This window comes from Aspergillus eucalypticola, assembly GCF_003184535.1.
Source record: "Aspergillus eucalypticola CBS 122712 chromosome Unknown BO83scaffold_13, whole genome shotgun sequence".
In the NCBI taxonomy this organism is placed as follows: Eukaryota; Fungi; Ascomycota; class Eurotiomycetes; order Eurotiales; family Aspergillaceae; genus Aspergillus; species Aspergillus eucalypticola.
In genome coordinates, this window is record NW_020290287.1 from 434,012 (window position 1) to 457,956 (window position 23,945).

At 50.2% G+C, this 23,945-nt stretch overlaps 8 protein-coding genes across 8 annotated transcripts; 1 reads left to right on the forward strand and 7 right to left on the reverse strand.

Annotated features, from left to right (window-relative positions):
• The first annotated feature begins 126 nt into the window (after window positions 1–126).
• BO83DRAFT_378691 (TauD/TfdA dioxygenase family protein) lies at window positions 127–1,821 on the forward strand. Its single transcript, XM_025531319.1, has 6 exons — window positions 127–528; window positions 578–783; window positions 836–1,290; window positions 1,343–1,379; window positions 1,430–1,563; window positions 1,617–1,821. The coding sequence occupies exons 1-6, from the start codon at window positions 323–325 to the stop codon at window positions 1,728–1,730; spliced, it is 1,152 nt and encodes a 383-aa protein (XP_025387882.1). The 5' UTR covers window positions 127–322; the 3' UTR covers window positions 1,731–1,821.
• Window positions 1,822–1,913: 92 nt separating this feature from the next.
• Window positions 1,914–2,622, reverse strand: BO83DRAFT_39069 (uncharacterized protein). Its single transcript, XM_025532871.1, has 2 exons — window positions 2,587–2,622; window positions 1,914–2,509 (listed from the first exon to the last, which is right to left on the reverse strand). The coding sequence occupies exon 2, from the start codon at window positions 2,405–2,407 to the stop codon at window positions 1,964–1,966; it is 444 nt and encodes a 147-aa protein (XP_025387883.1). The 5' UTR covers window positions 2,408–2,509; window positions 2,587–2,622; the 3' UTR covers window positions 1,914–1,963.
• Window positions 2,623–4,727, reverse strand: BO83DRAFT_39068 (HECT-type E3 ubiquitin transferase). The gene is made up of 3 exons (XM_025532870.1): window positions 3,955–4,727; window positions 3,140–3,466; window positions 2,623–3,058 (listed from the first exon to the last, which is right to left on the reverse strand). The coding sequence occupies exons 1-3, from the start codon at window positions 4,648–4,650 to the stop codon at window positions 2,762–2,764; spliced, it is 1,320 nt and encodes a 439-aa protein (XP_025387884.1). The 5' UTR covers window positions 4,651–4,727; the 3' UTR covers window positions 2,623–2,761.
• Window positions 4,728–4,943: 216 nt separating this feature from the next.
• On the reverse strand, window positions 4,944–7,787 carry BO83DRAFT_361508 (uncharacterized protein; the record flags this gene model as incomplete). The annotated part of the gene is made up of 1 exon (XM_025529458.1): window positions 4,944–7,787. One exon carries the CDS (start codon window positions 7,785–7,787, stop codon window positions 4,944–4,946), a length of 2,844 nt encoding a protein of 947 aa, XP_025387885.1.
• Window positions 7,788–8,880: 1,093 nt separating this feature from the next.
• BO83DRAFT_437648 (questin oxidase family protein) lies at window positions 8,881–10,657 on the reverse strand. The gene is made up of 4 exons (XM_025536033.1): window positions 10,169–10,657; window positions 9,976–10,121; window positions 9,796–9,923; window positions 8,881–9,737 (listed from the first exon to the last, which is right to left on the reverse strand). Exons 1-4 carry the CDS (start codon window positions 10,361–10,363, stop codon window positions 8,983–8,985), a joined length of 1,224 nt encoding a protein of 407 aa, XP_025387886.1. The 5' UTR covers window positions 10,364–10,657; the 3' UTR covers window positions 8,881–8,982.
• A 70-nt stretch (window positions 10,658–10,727) lies between these two features.
• BO83DRAFT_361514 (GABA permease GabA) lies at window positions 10,728–13,541 on the reverse strand (the record flags this gene model as incomplete). The annotated part of the gene is made up of 18 exons (XM_025529459.1): window positions 10,728–11,087; window positions 11,141–11,219; window positions 11,276–11,423; window positions 11,480–11,686; window positions 11,734–11,935; window positions 11,984–12,008; window positions 12,058–12,090; window positions 12,141–12,169; window positions 12,220–12,254; window positions 12,305–12,383; window positions 12,433–12,547; window positions 12,599–12,670; window positions 12,718–12,782; window positions 12,900–12,928; window positions 12,980–13,052; window positions 13,170–13,239; window positions 13,340–13,373; window positions 13,459–13,541. 18 exons carry the CDS (start codon window positions 13,539–13,541, stop codon window positions 10,912–10,914), a joined length of 1,554 nt encoding a protein of 517 aa, XP_025387887.1. The 3' UTR covers window positions 10,728–10,911.
• A 1,170-nt stretch (window positions 13,542–14,711) lies between these two features.
• On the reverse strand, window positions 14,712–19,558 carry pex6 (AAA family ATPase peroxin 6). The gene is made up of 3 exons (XM_025531320.1): window positions 19,193–19,558; window positions 15,382–19,126; window positions 14,712–15,328 (listed from the first exon to the last, which is right to left on the reverse strand). The coding sequence occupies exons 1-3, from the start codon at window positions 19,374–19,376 to the stop codon at window positions 14,857–14,859; spliced, it is 4,401 nt and encodes a 1,466-aa protein (XP_025387888.1). The 5' UTR covers window positions 19,377–19,558; the 3' UTR covers window positions 14,712–14,856.
• Window positions 19,559–19,733: 175 nt separating this feature from the next.
• BO83DRAFT_361518 (multicopper oxidase) lies at window positions 19,734–22,536 on the reverse strand (the record flags this gene model as incomplete). The annotated part of the gene is made up of 9 exons (XM_025529460.1): window positions 19,734–20,509; window positions 20,581–20,874; window positions 20,947–21,167; window positions 21,221–21,365; window positions 21,420–21,472; window positions 21,533–21,922; window positions 21,969–21,992; window positions 22,043–22,139; window positions 22,198–22,536. 9 exons carry the CDS (start codon window positions 22,534–22,536, stop codon window positions 20,129–20,131), a joined length of 1,944 nt encoding a protein of 647 aa, XP_025387889.1. The 3' UTR covers window positions 19,734–20,128.
• Window positions 22,537–23,945: the final 1,409 nt, after the last annotated feature.

Consider the following 23,945-nt stretch of genomic DNA (forward strand, 5'->3'; position numbering starts at 1 on the left):
ACAGCACTGACGTCTTAACTTTCTTGCATTATCATTGCACCATTGACATCTTGGATCGGCGAGTCATGCTGGCTTACACGACCTTCCCGTGGCTCGCGTAACTCCTTGTCCAAGTTCCCAGCATATCCGACTGCAGTATCTCCGTGATACCTGACAGCCGGAAAATGGCGTCAATCCATACCCCGCAGGGATTGCGTGACAAAAGACGGATATTCGGAATGGAAGCAGAATATATATGGATGCTGTTCTCTGTGCTGGTTGCTTTCTAGATATCGCCACAAAATCAGCACAGCTGTCATAGTTGCACCTGCATACATTCCACATGGCCCCATCTCTGGTTGAAGAAACTCCTCTGTCGCTTCGGGCGGCACCTAAGACTACGCTTAAGACCGATGCTGGCTTTAATAAGGAGAACGTGATTGGCTATGGAGAAGCTTACAAGCATGAGAACGAGCTGAAGGGCACTGAGAAGCAGCCGCCGGCTTCTTTCCCCAACTATCTTCCTGTCTGGGACAACGAAACAGAAAGGTAGCTTACACTCTCCATAGGTCTATTCACCTCACCCTGACAACCATAGATACCCTCCCCTCCAGCCCTTCGAGCACTACGACCACGGAAAGGATGCCGACCCGACCTTCCCTGACCTTCTCCCCAAGGACAAAGCCGAGGTAGACGACATCACACCTACCATTGGCACCGAGGTCCGTGGTGTCCAGCTGAGCCAACTGACCAAGGAAGGAAAAGACCAGCTGGCTTTGTATGTAGCTCAGCGGAAGGTCGTTGGTACGATCCCCTTCTTCAAGACGAGCTGACGTCCCATTAACAAACTATATAGCATTCCGCGACCAAGACTTCGCACACCTGCCCATTGAGAAAGCCCTAGAATTCGGCGGCTACTTTGGCAGACACCACATCCACCAGACCTCTGGAGCACCCAAGGGCTTCCCGGAGATCCACCTCGTGCACAGAGGTGCCGATGATAGAAGCGGAGCTGAATTCCTATCCCAACGCACCAACACCATCACTTGGCACTCGGACGTGACCTTCGAGAAGCAGCCTCCTGGCACGACCTTCCTGTACATCCTGGACGGGCCATCAAGCGGAGGTGACACCCTCTTCGCCGACATGGCCCAGGCATACCGACGCCTATCGCCTGAGTTCCGTAAGAGACTTCACGGGCTGAAGGCAGTTCACTCCGGAATTGAGCAGGTCAACAACAGTCTGAACAAGGGGGGCATCGCTCGACGGGATCCGATTACTTCCGAGCACCCAATTGTCAGGACTCACCCGGTATGCACATAACCCAATTCATGCCAAACTCCAGAACTAACAGTGTGTCCAGGTAACCGGAGAAAAAGCCCTCTTCGTAAATCCCCAATGTAAGTACCATTATCATCTCACCCCTACTCTATGTTACTAACCAAAGCAGTCACCCGCTACATCGTCGGCTACAAGAAAGAAGAGTCCGACTACCTCCTCAAATTCCTCTACGACCATATCGCTCTCTCCCAGGATCTCCAGACCCGGGTGAGATGGCGTCCTGGAACCGTGGTCGTTTGGGACGTAAGTTCTACCCTCCCCACCTACTCGACGAAAATAGAGACTAACGAGTGTAGAACCGCGTTGTTACCCACTCTGCCCTCTTCGACTGGGAAGACGGCCAGAGACGACACCATGCGAGAATCACTCCGCAGGCGGAAGCGCCATATGAGACGCCGTTTGAGGGTTAGTCGCACTGCCTTGACAGTTTCTACTAATGAAGTGCACTATGGCAGCGGGACTGGCCTAGATATGAATTACAATACAGAGCATGAATTAAGCAGATTAAAAACTGTGTGCAGCCGTCCAGGATATTCTCACTAGTAATATTTATAGCAGCGCTTGGCAACACCACAAGAAGCTTATACCCACCAGTGCATACATCCCATTTCACTGCTTCACCACCCAGAAACAAAGAATCTCATCATAAATCAACACCCAATTCACCTCCCCAACCCCTCTCACTCCCAGAGAAAGAAGCAGACTTCGTAGAGCACCCTCCACTTCCCTCGTCCCCATTACTACCCACACCACTCGCACCAGACAGAAGGGTAGATACCGTATCCCCAGGCGGATGAATCCTAATAGCCGGCGCCCTACCAGCCCCAGGCCCCATTCCCTTCCCCGTCCCAGTTCCAATCCCGTCATGCATACCCATCATAACCTCAACATGCACCGCCCCAGACCGTGCATGCATTTCATGGCTAATGACCCTTTCGGAATGGTTGTCCGCAGTAGTTTTTCTTGATTGAGATTGAAGTGACGGCGGCGCATGTTCGAGATGTTCCCAAGTGACGGTGTTGTTTCCGTCGGAGGTGGTGGAGGGGGAACGAGGATGCGATTGATATTGAGGTGTTGAAGGGGGCATTGTTTGTTGTGTCTGTGCGTGTAGACAGTGAGATTGTAGGATTGTAGAGTTGTGGTTTGATAGTGGTAGGTTTGAAGGGCGTTGAGTTGAGTGTGTATGTATCTATGAACGCAGTATTCCGGTCAGTATAACGTACAATCCAAACAATCTCTATAGGATAGAGTGGTAGAGTATCTTACCTGCACGAAGAAAACACCACTCAGAAGTGAGTTCAGTATCTCTCAACTCTTCACTACTCCTGTATGCAAACAAGGTAAGTTGGTCCCTCCATTCACTACCCCCAACCCAAACAGGAAGGAACAAACACTGGGCCCAAAACACCCCCTTCCATCGGAGGAACTACTACTACTACTACTACTTCCTCTCAAACCTCCATAACAACCCCACCCTCCACTCCCGAAACACCCTCGCCGAAGCCGGCAACATGCCATTCCTCTCCTCCAACACGCGCACCAACTCCCTATACGCTTCCTCCCCAGGAAGTCTCACCTCCTCAATGGCCAACGACTGATTCCCCTTCCCCGCCTCGGGATGCAACACCTCCTCGACATTTTCAATATGCTGGTAGAATACCTTCATGGCGAGTTGTGCCGCCGTGCTGTGCGATGCGCTGGTCGTGGAGTATCGAAGGGAGGGGTTGAAGGGCCATATCTATATTTTATATTAGTATTCTATTATAAATATATTGTATGAGGGAATTGGGGATAGGAGGGGATATGGGGTCAGGCTTACGAGAAGTCCTTCTTTAGCTCCGCAGTGGATGACGAATCGGCGGTAGCTTTCGCGTTCGATGAGTTCGAGGAGTTGTGCGGTGAGGATTGTTTCCAGCGGGTGGGATTCCCATGTAGATGTCTCTTCGGGGGATGGGGATGAGGATGAGGATGAGGATGAAGGTTTTGGGGAGTGGTTGGCCGATAGGCTGGTTTTGAAGAGCCGGTAGCCGTTAGCGATGGGGTCGGGGAGGCCGAGTTGGGTGGTGCAGGTTGTGCAGGTTAGGATTGTTGCTGTTGTCTCTGGTTCTGTGTCTGGTTGTGTTGGTTTTGAGTCTTTGGATGGGACCTATTAGGGAGACTATTAGCCTTGTGCAAGAAAGAAGTCGATATGTAGTATGAGGTATAACACGCTTAATTCTATCTACATGCATTATCTTGACGCTACGCTTACTGGTATAGACGATAAATGTACCTCTGCATAATCGCGTCGACTCCATCACTCTGGACCAAGACAACGGAGAAACAGCGAGGCGCAGTCCTGATCACAGCACCAGAGCACCCAAGCTACACTGACCCATGCTGAGACGACCCGCAGGATGAAATCCATCTGCGAGAGAGGATATCTATCCCGCAGCACCCCAGCACCAGCCACTGCACTTGTTCATGCCGGGCCATACAGACCGACCAAGACTCTGTAGTTATAGGGCAATTGTATCGAAGGCCTCATCACTGACTGAAAAGGTCTCCTTCTTGTTGCCCATATCCCACCCTCTATTACAAAACCGTCCCCACAAGCAATGCAACCCAGAAACGCATAAACATAGAAACCCTTACCTTTGATTCCTCAACACCGAGACAATCCACACCCTTCACCAAAAAGCTCGTCACATCCACCAATACCGTCCCCTCGACCGCAACAAGCTGATTACCAGCCCCGTACCCCTTAACCACCGCATTAGGATCCTCACCATCTTTGTTTTTCTCCTCCTCCGGCGGATCCGGTTTATGGCAATGCCAGAAATCCATCATTTCAGCCCAATTTCCACTGGGAAGGTCTTTCCACACTTTCCCCTCATTAAGAATGGGGCTATGGCACTTGACGCACCGCAGGCGTGTATGCGCGGACATGTCCGTCGCTGTCCAGGGAATGAACCCGTCATTTAGAGTGCTCTCGTCCTTGTGCAGGGACGTGTCATTATCGTCTACTTGCATGCGGAAGGAATATTCGCTTCCGCTTTGTGTGGAAGGTGGCTGTTGTTGGAGGATGCGTCGGGAAGATTCGCTGACGCGCGCGGGGAGTTTGATTGTTTCTGAGGTTGGGGTAGGGTCATCTTGATTTGTGTCGGAGGAGGTTGTTACGGTGACTGCACGTCGCGAGTCTGAGAGGGTGATTCGCAGGTCAGAGCGGGGGGTGTTTGGGGGAACTGAGATGTAGAGGGTTAGTTGGCGGATGTTGGGGAGGAGTTCGGCGTGGAGGTGGAGAGGTGTATTTAAGTAGAGTTGTGGTTCATCTTGTGACAATTGTGACATCGTAGTCTAAGTCCCTGTCACTGTGTTTAGTACCTATTTAGTCTGGCTAGCACTGGTTTTCTCTGTGTTGGATATTGTTGTCTGTTTGAGAGAAGATAATACATGAGGATAAAGAGGACCGCGGAGGTGGAGATGCAAAGAAGACAAACAGTACGCGCACTCACGTGAGTGCTTATCTATAAACATGCCTTAAGGCAGAAAGAGAACTATATGTGTAACAACCAACAATTGCAATCTCATCCTCTTCGAGCTCTCAACCACTTTCTGTATATCTCAGCCCAGTATGTCATCCGTCAACTGAAGACTTTTCGTCGAGAACGGAAAGGGCTCAATTCCCGAAGAAATGATCGAACCACGTGGAGTTTCCCCGTCTCCTTAGGCTTCGCATGCTGCTTCCTACTACCTTTCTGATTCCCTTTACGAAATTTCCCGTTTCTCTGTCTATCCTCAATCACTCTTTGCAGGCAGGCATATTGAGCCGGAGAGAATAGTTCCTGCAGCACCATGGCCGCCGTCATCTCATCCGCACACCGGGCATCGGGATCGGCCCCATATTCTAAAAGCATCCGGACAGCTGGGTAGTGGCTTTTGGAAGTCTTTCCTTTTCTTCCTTGCCACATTATCAAATATTCCAAATAGGTTACCCAGGGGCCGGTGATTGGTGGCCAATTAGGGTCAGCGCCACTTCGTAGAAGTATCTGGAGTATCGCCAAATTTGGAACACTTAAGATCTCAGTCACATTAGGATTTTCGACAGATAGTGCGTCAAGCAGGAGTTTTATAGAAATCTCCGTGAGTTTATATGGGGTTTTTCTTAGTATATGCTCAGTATAGCGAGTAAGACCTGCTTTGACCGATAGGTTGAGTATTGCTAACTCCCCGTTCCACTGCTGATAATCTGAAAATGGCCCTAAACCTAGATCACGAAGAAGGGCAAGGGTCACGTTGTAATGACTCGAATGACTCGCTCGGATCTCAATATAGAGTTGGACAATCGTTGCCATTTCGTCTAGGAGAGCGAATTGGGAACATTCGCAGGCTGTATCGTCTAATTTTGCTATGTGATGAAAGAAGCTTTTAGTGAACCGCTTAAAAGAGTGTGAGTGATCCAGTTGCAATGAAAAGGGCGCTGAGATTTTGAACATGGCTAAAATGTATTTGCAGATGTCGAGGTCGATGTTGATATCCCGTGACAGCCATGTATGGAGAAAAGCTTGCATTTCTGGCGTCCAGAGGAAGTCTCGCACGGTCCTGTGTAGGAAATCTACATGGAAGTTGAAGAATGACGTAGGCGATTCTAAGTCGATAGTCTTGTTGTCAGTAGGATAATGTACCTCGAGGAGCCCTTTGCAGTACGCATTCAATCGAGTCTGCGTGATCTTCATCTGTGTGCTTATCATCTCCATATCCAGCATTTTGACTTCCAATTTAAGCGCATAGTCAGGGTCTTCGTGGTCCAGAAACCAGTAGCAGATTAGAGGGAGAGTTTCGTAGGCTTCCAGGGTAACAATAAGGGCTCGAGCCATTTGCGGGCGGTACCGTTCCTCGACGGTCAGAAGGGCTTTCTGGAAGTACTCATCCAGACTCTGGGGAAATTCGAGTAGTCGTTCTTGTAGATGGGAGATTGTGTCAGCGTTGGTGAGGCCGTCCAGAAGCGAGTTCACCACCAGAAATACCCAGAGGAAGACACCCTGTGCTGTTCTGACAATTGATTTCACAAAATTGGGAGAGTTATCGTCAGATACTTGGAGCTCTCGGAAGCGCTCATGTTTCCCAAGTCTATCTTCAACGTATATTCGAATATCGTCACTGGTTAGGTCATGAATGTACAATTTCCACTGGTTGCCTTTACCAAAACTGTATTCGAATTCGTTCCAAGGACGACTGGAAACACAGGCTTTAATATTGGGTGAGGACCGCAGATATTCGACCAGCTGAATAATATCCGCCGGTCGGCCCTCATACTCGTCTAACCCGTCTACGAAGAAGCAGAATCGGATTTTGTAGGTTGCCAGTGCTGTGGTGACCTTCTCAAATGCTTCGAGCAGCTCTCCGATGCTGAAGCGTGTCTCGGCTAAGCCCGTAACGCTGGAAATTGACTGGCTCCATTGGGCGGGAAAAGCGACCCGTATAAGTTCTGGACATTGGCATAGAATTTGGTAGAGAATGGATCTGAGTAGGCCGGTCTGCGACTTTTGCAGGGAGTCTTTGGCAGCGCTCCAGAAGTAGAAACTTGCCACCACAAGTTTATTGTCCCCAGACCACGTCTTCAGGTGTTGTTGAGTTTGTTCATGCCCTGCTAGGAATTTCATGAGGGTTGATTTCCCAGAGCCTGGCTTCCCCGAGATCCAATATAGCCCGTTATCATGTTGAAGCCAATCCACCAAGTTCACGGGTGGGGGTGCTCTAAACGACTCAGTGTCATGCTTAAAGACCCAAGCAAACGTTCTTGCATGTTCTTTCGGAATAGCTTGATACCGATAGTCTATCAGCCGGAAGATAAGGCTGTTCAGCAGGAGCTGCTCAGTTGAGTACACTTTCTCTTTCTGCGAGCCAGCGTACAACGCCGACCAGGCTCGCGTCTTCTGGCCTTCCTGCTGGACATCACTGATGATCTCGTGTAGGGCGGATGTGATCTGACTTCTCAGCGTTTCTAGCTCCTTGGTCCGATTCACATCCAGGCGCTCATTCTCTTCGATAAGACGTTCTAACTTATAGCTGATCTCTCGCTGCTGGTGGGTGACCAAACGATTGTAAAGCTGGGCTTGAATTCGGTTCAATCTTTGCTGGAGATCATCGATATCGCTCTGCTTCCATACCGATTTAAGCGCTTGGTGGATGCTAGCCCATCCACGCCGGTCGCTCTTGACCTTCACCGAGTTGAGGAGCGCAATTAGCTCATCAGATACACCGATGCACTGTGAACTGAGGCTCTCGAGTATTTCATCTTCCTTCGTGGATCGAGTTTCCTCAGCCAGTCGACGAATATTCGTGGCGAGATCTTCTAGCTCTAAGTTCTCGGTCGTAGCCCCTGAAGCAGACCGATAGAGTTTCTCGCATCGGGAAATCACCTGGGTTGTGAAATCGACGAAGGAGATGATACTGCTTGCTAGGCCTGCTGCGGTGAGCGGATCCATCGTCCGTATTCAAAAGGACATCGACGACATTTGGAGGGGAACCTATATCCGCAAGGTAAGATTGTTCAATTCGCAATACCCTCCATTCAAGACGGGTATAATGATATCCTCTCCTGTCAATTTCAGCCAGGTTTGCACCCAACTTTTTATTACACCAGCCGCTTCCTGTTGGTGAACAAATCACCGATTGGGCACCCATACATCAGATGATGCTATTCTATTGGCGCTCGAGTCAAGGCAGTGGATCAGCCTACTGCACTGTAGTTGCAGTAGTAGTGACGGAAGTACGGCTGAGAGCTGAACTCGTAGCGCGATCGACGTCGACTTGCGCTGCCTGGCGCTTGCTCTGCGAGAGAATAAAGATCGGGTAGAAACAATGCATCAAAACATGCAGGTATTGCTGTAGCTTTTCAAACAGGCAATTTTCTCTTAAGCCTCACTGTCCCCATTGGTGACCACTGGATCTATTATCAACCGCAAAGAAAGCCATTCAAAATCAGGAAGAACAGCAAAGATAGGAGACTTGCTGTAGATGAGACCAAGTAACTTACCATGTGATATCGGCGCACCAACCACTAGATCAAAATCGATATAATGCATCTATCTAGCCCCGCAACGGAGACATTTGTGTGCCAACATGTGATAATCATAAAGACATCTGCTGGTCTCATGAAGACCAGTATACATTTGCGCAATCATGCTGGTCATACCTCTTTGTAGGAGGGACCACCTTCCAGTGAGTACTGTTCACCGTATGCATCACCCTGGGGGTGATTGTAGCACATCCGGTTGGGTGCTAGAGCAGAAGTACCAAAAGCTGCGAAGAAGATGGGATGAAAAAGTCACCTTTCCATGTCGAAAGTGGTCGTGTAGCTAGTCCTGTTTACTCCGTAGCAGGCTTAAGACGGCACTCCTCGTATGTTTGCGCAGTTCCTTCCTAACATAACAGTTTCCTTTTATCTATCAACTAACACATACTGATTCTACCCTGCGGTACTGGTTTAATACTCAATGAGCCTACAGCGGCAATTCATAAAAAAGTCGAATCCAATTAGACCATACAACAACAGAGAAAGAATGTTCATTACTCTGCACAAACCTATCAAGTATCACTTTTCGCGTACATAAAAAGAGCAGAGATATCAAGTACACCACCAACAAACCGCTCTCCGTATCCCACATTCATGAACCAAACTCAAACAAACCCACCCCAACCATTAAATTCCTCACCAAACCTCACCGCGGCCTTGAGATAAAATTCATCTGCATCGCCCCACGTAGCCGCACACTCCTTATAAGCGCGCAGCGCCTTCACATAATGCGCATCAGTCGAATGCTCACTCTTCACAGCCTTCTTAGCAGTCCAGTTCCAATCCCGACCACCAAGATCATACTTGCGGATACGGTCGAGGTCGATCTTTGGACGCAGCTGAGCAATGTAAACGCACAGTGTCATGAGCCACCACTGTCTGACCAGGGAGAGCTGGAACTGAGGAGGGATTAAGGGGAGTAAGACGCGGACAGCGTGGCTGGTAGTCAGGATGTGGACGAAGAAGAAGTCGTATTGTTCGCTGGTGCGGTCTGAGTGGGTGCCGGTCAGGATAGCGACGGCGACTTCCTGGCTCTCGCGGAACTGGGCGATAGGATCTTGGATTTTCCACGCGTTCCAGTGGTTGAGGAGGGCGGCTTCGCGGTCGCGGAAGACGATGTCCATGTTGTTGCCGCCGGGGGTGCCGAAGAGGCCGTTGAATTGTTTGTCGAGACGGACTTTGTCGAGGATGTCGAAGAGGGAGGTCGACTGGTAGGATGATTCGGCTTGGGCGTAGGATGGATCATCTAGGTATTTGTGGATCGCACTGTAGCAGGTTGAGGTCAGGGCTAGGGCTTCCATGGCTACTTCGCGGCTGGCGAATTCGAAGGCGTATGCCAGGTGGATTAGGGGGTGGCCGACTGCGTTAGATGGTTAGTGGGGTGTTTTTGGTGAGGTGCTTTTTCTTGCACAACGTACGATCAGCGATGATGGAGTTGAAGATAGGCTCTTTTCCGGAGAAAAGGTACTCGTTGACAACTTGCTTCCAGTCGTACGACTGGCGGACAAGTTCATCTTCAAAGAAGTCCACAAAGGCACGTTGATACCTATTGAATGCATATTAGCGAGTGGTCGTCAGGTTTGTAGAATGAGCCCTACTCTCTACAACCCAGAAAATCTCTCCAATCGAAGTCACTGATTTCCCCAGGAGCATCAGTCCAAGGTTCCAGGTGCTTGGACTCTGCCTCATAAACGCGGTGCAGATCATCTGCATCAGCACCTTGCATGAACGATGAGCTCAGAATCTGTGCATGTTAGCAGCATCCCAACCAATAAATAGCAGTCTACTTACGTGCGGAGCATGATTATGAAACTTTCGATCATTGTACAATATGGCATGGTTGGCATGGTTCAGTTTCAGCAGATGTTTCAGCGCGCGTGCGGGCTTCTCATGGGCTGTATCAATTTCCTGGGTCTTCACAGGAGGCAGCGCGAATAACACGCGATCCCCGAATATTCTGCTGATCTGAGGTAGAAAGGAAAACATATTGACTCCAGTTGAGAAGGAAACAGAGACTAAAGACAGCTTAATCGCTATCTAGCACGGGAAACCCGATCTGTTGACGAGCCGTTGGAGCGGCTGGTCTTGGCGTTGAGATCGGCCGGTTTTCGAGGGCGCCGAGAGACACTCGAAAAATCACTTACTCGACCAGTAGATGCACGCTTGAGACTGTGAAGATCGGCAGAGTAGCAGCCTTATCGGTCTTATCAAGTTCAGATCTACCCTGATAATCGCGTGTAGAAAAGCACGAGGCGTGCACGAGGTCAACAAAGAGCAAGTGAGCCGAAGTGTGGGGAAAAAGAGGAGCGGTTATCTGGAGTTGTTGGGATCGGCCCATCTCCCGCCTCTGGATATGACGCAATTCATGCTGCATTCACCGGAGATGGCTGCCACCAGTGGTTCGAGTGAATGACTATTCAGGCTAAACTCTATGCTCCAAGACGCCGTGTGTTATATACAAAAAAGGTTTCCAAAAATGCCTGAGCACCTGTGCTCGGGCCCATGTTCATCCGTTTCGCCAATTTGCGACCTGCTTATTTCTCATGGAAGTTGGTAGGCACCACAACTTCATCGGTGCCTTCACCAGGGGCTACCTGGCCACTGATGATATCTACATCCATCCGGGGTCCGGTGAAGTTCTTACGTCCGTCAACAAACCATTGGAAGATCGACACCACCATAACGATGCCAAACACGGCTACACAGTAGTCTAGAGTGGACGCGTTAGAAACTTGGTCAAGCGGATAACCAGGACGAACCTACTCATGTTGCTTCCAGTTGCAGGGTAGTCAGGGGGGAAGAGGAAGAGCACGGTCGTGAGGGAGACGTAGGCCAGCGAAATCTATCCGGGAAACATGTTAGTATTTTATGGATTAATAGTTCCCCAGTCAGACGTACCAGGTTTGCAATCCAGCCCAAAACGTTGGGCAAGACGAAGGACCTCTCCGGGAGCATCTTCCGGCCGCGAATACAGTTCACTGCAATAGGGATGCCGTACGCCACATCAAGCATGACAACCGAAGCCGACACAATGGCGTTAAACGCACTGTTGAGAGGTTAACGTACCGCAATATGCATTGTTACTTTCTGCAGTTTACATACCTTGAGGAGCCGAGGAAAATGCATCCAAAAATGATGACCAGAACGTTGGTAAGGTACAATGCATTCAGAGGAACCTCCAGCTTGGTGTGCACCTTGCTGAAGAAAGGAGAAGCGGGGAGACCGCCATCTCTTGCAAAGGCGTAGATCATACGACTACTGGTGGTCATGATCGTGATAGCAGCGAAGAGAACACACACGAGAGGGAAGCTTGAACATGTCAGTAAATGCGGGCCGACATCTTAGGAACAACTTACACGAGAAGGCAGATGGCACCGGCGTTGTTGCTCGTCGCATTCACGAAAATCTGCAGCAAAGGCGTGGCCGCGGAGTTGATATCTTCGTAGATGTTTCCAGCCACAAAGAGGAGAACAATCAAGAAGATTGTGCCAGTAAAGGTTCCAATACCGACGCAACCGATCATGATTTTGGGCCCTACCACCGAGGGATTTGGAATTTCTATGAATGTTCAGTATATGTTGACGCCAGTAGTGCTGGCAAATTTACCTTCGATCATGTGTGCGACACCGTCCTGGATAGAAATTAATACAGTGTTGTACAACAGAGAGCAGAAGACTTACAAAGCCTGTGAGACCCAGTCCACCTTGAAGGAGCTACATGGTATGAGTAACAAACTTCACAGAATTTAGGTAGCAAAACATACTCCGAGCAGCCAAGCAAGTCCATCAGGCCCTAAAAACTGTTAGCCTTGACCGACCAATAAGGGGTGCGGTCTGCCATACATCCTGTTTCGTTGATGAATTTTCCGAAGACGAACCTATTTGTTCAGCATAACGTATAGAAGCAATTAGTTGGTGTATTACTTACTCTCCGGAGTTGTAGTTAGGCGATGCGCATGCTAAAAGAGTGATGCAGATTATAGTGAAGCCGGCAAGGGACCAGATAACTAGACATGTCAGCTCTAGATCATATAGTAGGCAGACAGTTTCACTCACAGGCACCCTTGGTTACCAAGGGAAGAAGCGAGCCCATAAAGGCATTGATGAGGAATGCAATAACGTTGTAGGCGATGTAGATCAGGAATTGATGCCAGCGCTGCGAAACATACGTCTATTGAGTCGTGAGTAACTGTTCGGGTCGCAAAGTCAGAGAGGGACTTACGGGATGCATCAACGAGATAACACCCAAGATCAGTTCACTTCCAAGAAGACCTCCAGTTGCAGTCAGGGCAACCTGTAGATATCAGCAGCCAATCATATGAAAAAGACTTGTATACATACCCAGCCAGTCACGTTCGCCCAGCCCGTAATCCACGAAAGAAGGGGCATCCATCTCTCCCAGGAAACTTTCATCTACTGTCAGCAAGGAGCGGCAAGCAACAGGTATCGTAAAACATACTAACTGTTGAGGAAGCATAGTCAGCACCATTATAGTCATTAAGTATAGAACATAGATCACTCACCTGCAACCCAATGATATTGTCCACCAGCACTTAACCACAATTAGTCTTAGACACCAAAAAGCACATCCAGAAGCACCTACGTAGGATAGGCAGACAAGAACTCGGCAAGCGAAGCCGACATGCAAAGATTACAGACACCAGCCGTGATCAACCCTAGAAAAGACACAAATTAGCCGAGGAACCTCACCTACCACCAGCACAATCATAGCATAGAACATCCCCGCAATGCAAACAAGAACTAGGAATAGACCCTCAACACCAATGACTTACCCCAGATGACACTAACGCAGCCACCAGACGGCAGACTGAGGGATAAACTGGCCGATAAAGCGGTCCATGACTGCGCGCAGACTTAATTAGCTATCGATTTCCCGGTGTGGTCTAGTACCAGAGACGGTCTCTTATCGAAGTCGAGCGGAGGCGATGATTTGCCGACGTACATTCAAAATGGCAAACGCTAAACCCAACATTGACCTGCATCAATCACCACCATCCATCAGTATTGGTCCACGTGAGAGGTAGATCAGCAGCATCAGGGCATGGGAAGAATGTAACATACAGCATAGAGAAATTGCGGTTCAGTTCGGCCTTGTGGCCCATGGCCGCCAATTGGGCGTCATCATCTCCCCGTAAGTCTTTCATGGTGAGAGAGAGGTGTATCAATTGCCCGCGAATGTGTAATCAAGGGAATTATACGGGATCAAGAGAGAGTCGAAGAGAGAGGATTAGGAGGAGGGAGGAGGAGGGAAGAATAAGAGGGAGGAAGAAGAAAGGTATAATGAATAAAGAAAGAGAATGTAGGGAATCCCGCGGGAAATTAAGAGAGAAAGCAAAGCACGTCAGACCAGTTTAAGGGTTGTAAGGCGACAGCGGAAATGGGAGGAAAGGAAGGGGAGGGAAGAGGGAGGGGTGGTAACGGAACAAGGCTTCCACGCCCAAGCCCGTCATTACGACAAACGGATGCCATCCATTCATTATCCACCAGGATTACCGCAGCTCAATTTGGGAGGGAGCAACAATATCTCCCCGAGGTATGAGAAGCCAGAGCAGCTCTGGCTGGTCGAGGAGCAGCGAAATTGCGGGGAGGGAATCGCAGTGGCGGAGATGCTCCGTCGTCTGTTACCTAATGGATATGGGGTAATATCAAACAGGTACAACTTCCACTGCAGAGAACTACCAGTCAGTACCAGCCTTACTTGCTTCTCAACCCACCCATGGCACTGAATGGGACTGCATGATAAGAATCCCCGTGGTGCGACTTAAGTTGATTCGTGCACAGCGCCGAAGTCGAATCGCCGACCGCCAGTCAGATTCGAGATAGTGGAGGATGGGTTGCTGGAGAAGACCGGAGTCTAACCAGGTTTGGGTGACGGAGACGAAGCTTATTTGGCCGGTGAAACATGGATTGGGCAAAAGGTCCTGCTCCGATTCCAGCAGAGATAAGCTCCCGCTCCTGGTTTAGATATCTCATAGTTATTATTCCAACGATGAGAATGTGGCAACTGATGATTAGGGCAGCAATTGACTCACAGGAGGCAAACAGTCTTTGTCGGTTATCAGGAACCGATAAGAAGATAAGTTCCATACCCATATTTTCCACTTTATACCGAAGATAGAGCTGATTTATCTTCCCTTTGACAGCAAAACTAATACCCATCGCTAACTGGAATTTTAAGGTCCCCCTAAACCGAATGGGGTTAACGCATTCTGGTCCGACCGTTATGAAGCACGCGAGCCGCATGCAATTTCTGCCTGCCCTTCTGGAATAGCAAATGTGTGGATAGTATTATTATGGTATAATAACATCATAATCTCTTCTCACATGGTATGCAGTCATAATAGCTATGATATATGTATAATATGTACACCAGCCCTCCAGATGACCTGATACCATGATGAATAATACAACAGGTCATCTGGTGGCGCCAGGAATCAATCGTCCATCGCCTCTTCCTCATCACTTGGATCCACCATCCTGTGCTAAGTGGTCAGTACGGATGATATAATCCTCATCTCCCCCGTTGGTCACCCCATCCTCATCGTCCTCGCCAACATCATCGTAGCCTCGTCCCGTGCCCCGGTCGGCCGTCGGTCCGTCCAGAGACGAATCCGAGTCGCCGTTCGGCATGGCCACGAGCTTGTTCTTCGACTTGCCGCCTGTTCCTGCAGGGCTCTTCCCTTTACCTTTCCCACTAACCGACTGGCCACTGGGTACTTGCTTGCCTTTACCCTTTCCGGCATCGTTGACATGCGAGTCTCCGTTGGTGGTGGGTCCGTCCATACTGAACTCTAGTTGTTGGTCTCCCAATTTGAGTGCTTCCAGCACTTCCTCGATGGTTTGGGGCGCGGAATTGCCCGACTCCTGCTTCTGCTTATCAACCGATTCGAATGTCTGTCGGATCCGCTCGAAATGTTCCAGTTCCTTGGCACTGCACGCTGTTAAAGCGGGAAATCTTGGGGGGAAACAGTTATTGTGACTTACCTAACACTAGGAACCAGCTCATCCTGTGCTTCCTTGAAGTCTTCCTCCGTAACCATCACCGCCACATCCTCTGGTGTGGCCAAGTGGTCGAAGAAGTACGCCGTGCTGACCGGCTCTCCAGGGAGCTGCTTGATCTTATCGTCAACAGCCGTAGCCTTGCGCGTAATGGCCTTGAGCATAGCATCCGAGCACAAGGCGTACAAATCGGCACCTGTGTAGGTCAGAGGCAGCCGATCGGCCACTCTGCGGAGCGATAGATCCGGCGACAATGTGAACTTTCTCGTCAGGGCCTCTAGAATAGTAGACTGCTTTTCATGGGTATCGGAGACACCCAGATAAAGCATCTTATCGAACCGACCAGGACGAAGGAGAGCCGTGTCGAGGAGGTCGGGCCGGTTGGTGGCACCAATGACAAAGACGCCACCGCTGTTTTCCTCACCCCCGTTCATACCGTCGAGCTCCGCGAGAAGTTGACTGACAATGCGGTCCATGACGCCGCCGCTATCTCCTTGGTTTCCTCGCTTAGGTGCGACGGAGTCCAATTCGTCGAAGAAAACAACACAAGGCCGAGCATCCCGGGCCCGCTGGAATACTCGGCGTACGTTTGCTTCGGACTCTCCAATGTACATGTTGAGCAGCTCCGGTCCCTTGACGGAGAAGAAATTCAGAGAGAATTCGGTCGCAATAGCCTTCGCGAGTAATGTCTTGCCGGTACCTGGAGGTCCATAGAATAGGATACCACTTCGCTTCTTCATGCCTTTAGCGAACAACTCGGGTCGCTCGAGCGGTAGCTGAATGGTTTCGATCAGGGCATCCTTGACATTGGTCAAACCACCCACGTCGTCCCAGCTGACGTTGGGTATCTTCGGTGCACCGATGGAATCAGCAAAGTTCTTTCGGGCGGCATCAACTGCCGCATCAAAATCAACCTTTGTCACTCCTCGTGCCGCGTCTCCACCGGAAACTAGTACATCCCTAACGCTGACAGCTTGGCCGGCGTTCTTGCTTGCCAGTTCTGCCAGTTTCTCGAGACGAGCCGTCCTTGCGGCTGAGGCCCGCTCAACAACATCCACCAAGTCTCCCGCAACCAGAGCAGCGGTCTTCAGGGCCACAGTGGATAAATCAACATCAGGTGATGTTTTGATACCACGTTCGGTGACAGCGTTGCGCAAAATTCCCTCACGTTCTTTTTCCTCCGGGGCACCCATCTCAAACTCGTGCGTGAACATGCTACGAATGCCTTCAGGGATCTGCTCCACATCCGTGGTGGTCGCGATCACGACTCGCGCATCCGCCACAATATCAGCCATCGCTGAGATGATGCGGTCTGCAGTCAAGACTTCGATATGCTTGATCAAAAGAGCAGTGCATTCCGGCCCACAGTGGAAAGCGCGCTCTGCTCTGGCCTTCAGATATGCTTCGGTCTTCACATCACCTCCATTGGCGCCACCTTCGGTCAAAATATCGTACGCATCGATGGGGAATGTATGAAGACCAATGTCAGCACAAGCGCGGTTTGCGATGGTCGCCTTGCCGATATGCCTCTGTTGCGACCTGATCAGGATGACGAGCGGTTTCATGCCCAGCTGGATCGCACGGGGGCTGGTTGCCACTGACATCAGGTCTCGAATGCGCTGCTGCAACGGAGGAATAAACGACTGTGGGGCCTCCGTGATTAGGCCATGCGGAGTCGGAGCGTCGTTGGCGGCCCGTGGAACTGTCTTGACTCCAAGCCAATATTCCCATCCATTGTTGATAGTGCCTGGTACCCTGCTGACATCACTACCGGCTTGGACCATTCGGGTGGTGGCTGAATCGATAACAGCAACACCTCCCCACTGATTCTCGGGGCCATCCTGCTCATTGGACGTGCTAGGGACAACCTGTCCAACGCGGAACCAGGCGACGCCCACTTTCTTGGATGCGGTGTGGTTAGCACCAGTAACCTGACCCAAACGAATAGTCAGATCATCATCCTGGGCACCAGTGTCGCCACCGGTTGTTACAGGGAAGACGGCCCGACCAAGTCCCTCATCAACGCTGATTCCCACAAGATCACCGCCTTTGAGTAGTCGTCGCTTCGATTCGAAATATTGCTTGAGACCAGCAAACAGAGCCGGTTGAAGGACACGGTCCATGGACAATGGAGTAGACACTTTGAGTAAAGTTACTTCCTTCGCCAGAGGTGGGCTCCGCACGACACTTGACTTCACCTGGTGCAAAAGACCAGGTTTAGCTCCATTGGCCGCAGCAAAAGAGATCGGGGAGATGCGTAGATATTTCGGGTTCTCAAGATTGTTCAAGAGCAGAGGCGGGACGAAGACGGAAGGAGTCAAGCGCGTTGGCGCACGCTGAGAGATACTCGACCGTCGCTCGCCAGACTGGTTGATCGAATACCGAGGTTTAGCCGATGGCAGGCCTGGGAGTCCGTATATCTTAGCAGCACGCCAATTTCCAGAGTCCTCCTCTTCTTCGTTAAAGCTTCCAAGCTTAAGAGAGGCGAACATATTCAGCTGCGGTTCTTCAGTGGCCTCAATCCTGACCCAGTCTCCTGAAAAACAACCAATCTTTGCAAGTGTGCTAATATCCACAAAGATGAATGATTCGGTATCATCATCTTCCCGTGGCCTGGGGTGGAGAAGGTCGCTCGACACCCTCCGAAGCAAGCCTTCCGCCTTGAACACCTTCCCGCCGTTTGTCCGCCCAGGGCGCATAGTCGTAGAGGTGAAGTTAGACGCCACGGACCCAGGGGTATGTGTACCGTCCCCACGGCGACCACCTGCCCGAGGTGTGGCAGCAGTCATCGCGGACATGACGCCGGATGGCGGTTGAGGTAGCTCAGGAGCAGCAAGAGAGATCATGTCATCTAGAGAGTCGTCCGATGTGTCGCTAGCATTTCCTGACCCTTCCGTCTCCGACTCATCTGCCGTCGATGTAGCTTCGACCTCTGTGCTGCTCTCCACTGGCTTATCCTCCGCGGCGGAGTAGAACTGTTCGTTGGACGTGTCATCGGCTTCGTCTTCCGCGACTTGCTTCAGAAGACCCGAACTCGACCGTAAGCTTCGCTGTGACCGATGGCCCTGTGGCCGTGCCTGGATCAAAACCACTTTGGTTGTTGGCATCAGCAGGCCCTGAGAAACCGGCTCGCAGTACGAGATGCGCGCAGGAGGGGACGGGGCATAGGTGATGGGATGGGGCGGTAGTGGGAGGGGCAGTACATCGCCAGTATGCACCACCTTCTCAGCTCCCAAGGCCTGCCGTACAGCAGCCGTCAGCCTATCTTCCGTCTCCGCTGCCGCCTTTTTCGACTGCTTCTTGGCCTCGACACCACCTTTTCCTCCCTTCGCCCAATGTCCGTTAGGCCCATTCTGACTGGGCGTAAAACCTCCACCGAACTTGTTTTGAACATCGTCGTGGTTCCGGAGGAGATTCCGCTCCACAGTCACGTAGATGGTGTCCAAAGGTAGAGGCGCAACATCCAACAGCTGAATCTCAATGGGACGTTGTGCTTGGAGGGTATGACGAGTGGGATCAAGCTTGCTCAGGGCATCGGTGAATGGTTGCAGAGAAGTCGCCGAGCTTGGGAAAAGGACGGTGGAATGAGGGAGCGGCGACTGGGAAGAGCGTTCTTTGGACTGCGGCCGAACGGGAATGATGGTCCAGGCTAGATCCTCAACCGCGTTCGAGCCCGGTTGGTGCGGCGAGATGGCGATATAATGGATGTCTGTTTCCTTTCCAGTTCCTTCTACATAGCCGGTGAATTCCAAGTCAGCGGAGTAGTACAACCCTCGTGCGGTTATGTTTCCCTTACCGGTAGTGTGGAAGAGGTCACCGGCCAGATCCTCGGACACAACCCCGACATTCCCGCGGAGCTGAGGATCGAGCGAGAGACGGGCGGAGATGGGTGCCCGATTGCGCATTCGTCGTCTCACTGCATTCCGTCTCCGCCGCCTGGGCTGGTCTGAGTTGTTGAAATCACGGTGTTCAAGGTCCATGATCGGAGGCGCGGGTCTGGTCAATTGCCGTGTGCTGGGCGGGGAGTGCTGGGTGGTGTCTTTCCGCGACACAAGATAAGATGAGGGGAAGGAGGAATTGCCACACAGAGAAGGAAGAAGTGGTCACATTCCTCGCCCAGTAGCGACTCAGGATAATGGAAGGAAAGGGAAGAGAAAGTCACCGATGGGACTAGTGCAGAGGAAGAGAGAAGCGGAGAGTCGCGACACAAGTCCGGGGAGAACGACGAGGCCGCCGCAGCAGCTACTGTTGCTCGGCACCGCCCGCCCTCGTTTCTGCCCCTTCCCGATGCCGAGGTTCACAAGATCTTCCTTCTTTCCCCAACTTTTGGGGTCTCTCCCTGATCCACTCTTGACACATGGACTGCTGTGCACATTCCTAGGTTTAGATGTGGTAGCATTAAATCCCATTGTATTCTTATATTGTGGAGGCTCATTCCTGGAGATGGCCAGTACGAGTGATAAAGACTAGCCATCTGGCAATGAATTCAATTCGTGCTGGTTGAATATATATCTTGAGCCGCCTATGACTACCACCGTCCGTGTTGCTTCATAAAAAATATCAAAGAACAAGATACTACAGTATTCTTAATACTGCCAGCACCAGAACATACTACTATAGCACAAATCTGGAAACAGACATGAAGACACGTTGCTAGACACGTTGCTTTCGCTGGTGTTAGTATCAGTCACGATTATTGGCTCCCAACAATTATCCTCCCCAAACACAATCCTCAAATCCCCGAATCATCCTGAAACCTCCCATTTGGATTCCAATGATTCGAAGCATTCGCAAACCAGACATCCCAATTCTGACACGTCCGATCCAATTGAATTCTCGCAACAGTAGAGTCTTCAATACCCGCCTTGAAAGCCGGCTGCTCTTCCAGGACCTGGAAAGCCAAACCCGCAGAAGCATGCCATGCAATATGGCAATGTAAAGTCCAGGAGCCTGGATTGTCGGTCTTGAATGCAATCACAATAAAGCCATTCTGTGGGAGAAGGACGGCATCGCGACGGCGTGGGTTTTCTAAATTCAGGTCTAGGTCTTCGCTGCTGTTGTACTTGTCGGTGGAGTATTGTAGGACGGCGAAGTCGTGGCCGTGGAGGTGGATCTTAGGTGACACAAGTTAAAGGATGCTGCGACTTGGGTATTGCAAAAAGGGGGGTGGGGAGAAAAGCTTACTGGATGTGCGTTGGGTGCCAAATTACCTCCAGTTACTGGGGGCGTAGCAACGATGTTACCACCGATTATCAGCATGTAATTCCATGTGGTCTGCGCGGGCTGAGCCTCAGCAGCTAAGTAGATGACAGCACTACTGTTATATGGAGGATCGAGGTGATTGACTGTTGGCTCCGCGTAGTTCACCCAAAGAGTATCGTTCAGGAACTGCCAGAAGTTGACAGTCACCTCGGGGTCATCTCCCACCGCTGAGAGATTCCATTGGCCAATGGTAACGCTCATTGTCTCGATAGACGACTGTGCCATGGTGTATCGTACCATTGGGATGATGGGGGGTGGCTCTTCTATTGTCCACGGAACAACCGGCACCAAGTCTAACATGTCACTGCAGGTGTTGTTGTATGCGTGTGCGTTCGTTGTCGGGATCGGTGGATGTGAGCTGCCTCCATACCAGAGGATACCCTGTCTGGCATCTGGGATGGTTTCGAAGTTGTGGCACCCGGTGGCGGGATCGGTTCGGATCCAGTATGCCATGTTCATGGAGTCACTGAAGTCGGTTTTGGTCTCGAGGAGGATATGGTATCTCTGGCCTGGGCTCTGTTAGGATGTGCTACGGCTTTAACTACAGTTGGTGAAGACATACCTATTCCAACATATATATGGTCTGTCGTGTAGGGTTGGACCGGTACTAGATCCATGCCGACCACTGTGAGGTTGTGACCATCGATGCTGAAGATGAAGGTGGTATCGGTTGACCCATTGATAAGTCTGAGAATGTATTTTTTGCCCTGAGTATAGTTAGCCCTGAATGAATGTGATAAATGATAGGGGTAGTTACCCACAAGTTGAACCTTCTTGTGGTATCTTCTCTCCGGAAAAGAGCCAGCATAGCTCCCTATGACTTGTTAACACACAATACACTGTGTCAAAGGAGAACAGGGTTTCCATGGCATACCATGTCCATTAAGCAGGATACTCGTCTGCTTCGGTGGAACTCGGGTCGAATTATTCGCAAACTGCTCTTGATAGTACAACTGGAAGGCGCTTTGGTGGTTGTGGTCCGTGAAGATGATGGGGTCGATGGCTTTGTCGAAGTTTGCCGATGTCGGTCCGTGGATGGTCAATGGACCCAACACACCATCGGAGTACTGAAGACTGTAGTGACTATGGTACCATGTTGTGCCATACTGGGTTGTATTGAAAACATAGTTGAAGGTGTCTCCAGGTGCGATGGGACATTGAGTTACTCCAGGCACACCATCCATGAGACCATTGCTTAGCATCCGGAGTCCGTGCATATGGATTGCGGTCCCGTTTCTCCTGAGATTGTTTTTGACGGTGATGTCTATTGCTGTCAGCGTGGGCCAAGGCAAGATATGCATACAACTTACTTATCCAGTCACCCCAGCATGCCTCTAGTCTTATGAGCAATATTCTAACAAGTTATGGATAAGGCGAAACTTACGGATCCAAGGACCAGGATAGCTATTATTGAAGACCTTGGCATAGGGAAATTCAATCCCATCCAGGTTCAACGATCGTTCGCCCACTGTGAGGATGTACTAGGACTTGTTAAAATTGGTAAGGTACTTCAGAGAAGTAGGGTCTAATTGAACATACTTTGCGTTCAATCCCAACAGGCCATCTCGTTTCATAGTCCGTGTTTATGTCAAAGTCCAGCGAAGAATTGGTCCGATGCTTGAGCCAGATGCTTCGGTTCTCCGGCGTAGGATTGTAGGTAAAATCAGCTGTCATGGAAGGATACTGACACCTAAAAGGCTCGCCAAGGGCCTCTTCCGCGGCACCAGGGGGTATGAAAGAGAGGTCTTTGGGAGCAGGCGGCGTAAGATCTACACCATCGAGCTGCAATGGGTATTGCAGCGAGGGTTGTTGAGATCCATGAAAGGATGGAAATCCGAAATAAGTGATAATAGCAATAAGGTAGGTCTGGAGGGTCATTTTGGACGGTACTCTAGGCTTTAGCTAAGTCTTGAAGACTCACCACATGGATGTGGACTTGTTCACCAGAGGACGGAGGGTGTCCGCTATATGAGAAAAGCAAGCAGTGAGATATGTCCTTAACCAAACTGGGCGGGTGTCATGCTGCAGCAATGATCCTTGACAACGAGGCAACTCATCAACGAGTAGCTTTGCATGCTCATACGGATTTGGACCACTAAGCTACGAGTTCGTTTGGATGTTCGAAGGGGCGTTCCCTGGAACATTGCTGTGGCTTGCGTTAAACAGAACAAGCGAGGTCATATATGGTAGTATACTCTTCGATAAGTTCTATGTAATTGGACGTCGGCTGCTGCCGGGTTCGTAATGTGTGGAATTCCTGGTTTAGAAAGAACCATCAGTCCTGATCTTTCAACTTGACATGTATATATCCTAGGTTTCTCGGAAGACTCGGGATATTCTAATTCGGAAATAAATGGTTACTCCGGACCCAGAAGACTCGGGGTATTCTAATGTGGAATCAATGATTAACTCCGGACGCAGAGATTGGGACAGAGGCATCCTAGGGAACAGAGAATACGAAGGGCTCAGGCAGCATTCACAAGACTCTCAAGCTCACTATGATCAGACAGGGCATACATACACTGATACAGACTGACATAAGGTTAGGGAAACCCTTGGTCCAGATAAACGGGCCCTGGATTTTATCCGAGACATGCCTACGAGCCACGACGGCAAACAAATAGTTTTGAGATGAGTGGGATGCCAATGGCTTCAGTCATGTTAGGCACGCAAAGTACATTGCGGGTTGATGGCGCTCGTATCGCGAGCTGCTGATATCTAGTCAGCGTGACTAGCTCTCAGAGCAAGTCCAGACACACCTTATAGGTTCCATATTTGTATGGACAAGTAGCTGTGTCGTTGGCTACTCGTTTCGTAGTAAGCGGCAAGACAGCATCCGCTGTTGATACGTCAGCTAAAACTACGATCTTCTGCCGCTGAACTCAGCAAATCCACAACGATATTAACCAATGAAAATTTTCAAGGAGCAGAATGATGCTGGACAGATTGGTTACTGACCAAGCCATCAGGTTAGACGATCTGAGATGGATACGGAATGCAAATTATGTATCCCGGTCCCCCAATAGTACCGTGCATGACCCGGGAATCTTATAGGCCTTAAAAGCATTTATATACCCGATAAGCTGTCTTGATCTCTGGAGCAAAAGATGGCAGATTGTTGAACCTTTTGGCATAACAGTATTCCTTGTAGCATAGAACAGAATGAATGATGCAGTGCATGATATAAGCCTTGTCATCAGAAGCTGTATCTGTTTGACCCTACTCATGAACTGTATATAAGAAGATGGCCTCCAAATTGCCTCTTATGGCCATATTTGTATTATGGT

Bases quoted from the DNA above. Each gene is read 5' to 3' on its own strand.
- BO83DRAFT_378691 (XM_025531319.1), top strand. From the start codon at position 323: ATGGCCCCATCTCTGGTTGAAGAAACTCCTCTGTCGCTTCGGGCGGCA. The intron at 529-577 runs GTAGCTTACACT...TGACAACCATAG, and splicing joins TGGGACAACGAAACAGAAAG to ATACCCTCCCCTCCAGCCCT. The intron at 1,380-1,429 runs GTAAGTACCATT...TAACCAAAGCAG, and splicing joins CCTCTTCGTAAATCCCCAAT to TCACCCGCTACATCGTCGGC.
- BO83DRAFT_39069 (XM_025532871.1), bottom strand. From the start codon at position 2,407: ATGCCCCCTTCAACACCTCAATATCAATCGCATCCTCGTTCCCCCTCC.
- BO83DRAFT_39068 (XM_025532870.1), bottom strand. From the start codon at position 4,650: ATGTCACAATTGTCACAAGATGAACCACAACTCTACTTAAATACACCT. The intron at 3,467-3,954 runs GTAAGGGTTTCT...TCTCCCTAATAG, and splicing joins TCGGTGTTGAGGAATCAAAG to GTCCCATCCAAAGACTCAAA. The intron at 3,059-3,139 runs GTAAGCCTGACC...TATAAAATATAG, and splicing joins GAGCTAAAGAAGGACTTCTC to ATATGGCCCTTCAACCCCTC.
- BO83DRAFT_437648 (XM_025536033.1), bottom strand. From the start codon at position 10,363: ATGTTTTCCTTTCTACCTCAGATCAGCAGAATATTCGGGGATCGCGTG. The intron at 9,924-9,975 runs GTAGGGCTCATT...TGCATTCAATAG, and splicing joins GATTTTCTGGGTTGTAGAGA to GTATCAACGTGCCTTTGTGG. The intron at 9,738-9,795 runs GTACGTTGTGCA...CATCTAACGCAG, and splicing joins CAACTCCATCATCGCTGATC to TCGGCCACCCCCTAATCCAC.
- pex6 (XM_025531320.1), bottom strand. From the start codon at position 19,376: ATGGACCTTGAACACCGTGATTTCAACAACTCAGACCAGCCCAGGCGG. The intron at 19,127-19,192 runs GTAAGGGAAACA...CCGGCTATGTAG, and splicing joins TGACCTCTTCCACACTACCG to AAGGAACTGGAAAGGAAACA. The intron at 15,329-15,381 runs GTAAGTCACAAT...AACAGCGTGCAG, and splicing joins GAGCTGGTTCCTAGTGTTAG to TGCCAAGGAACTGGAACATT.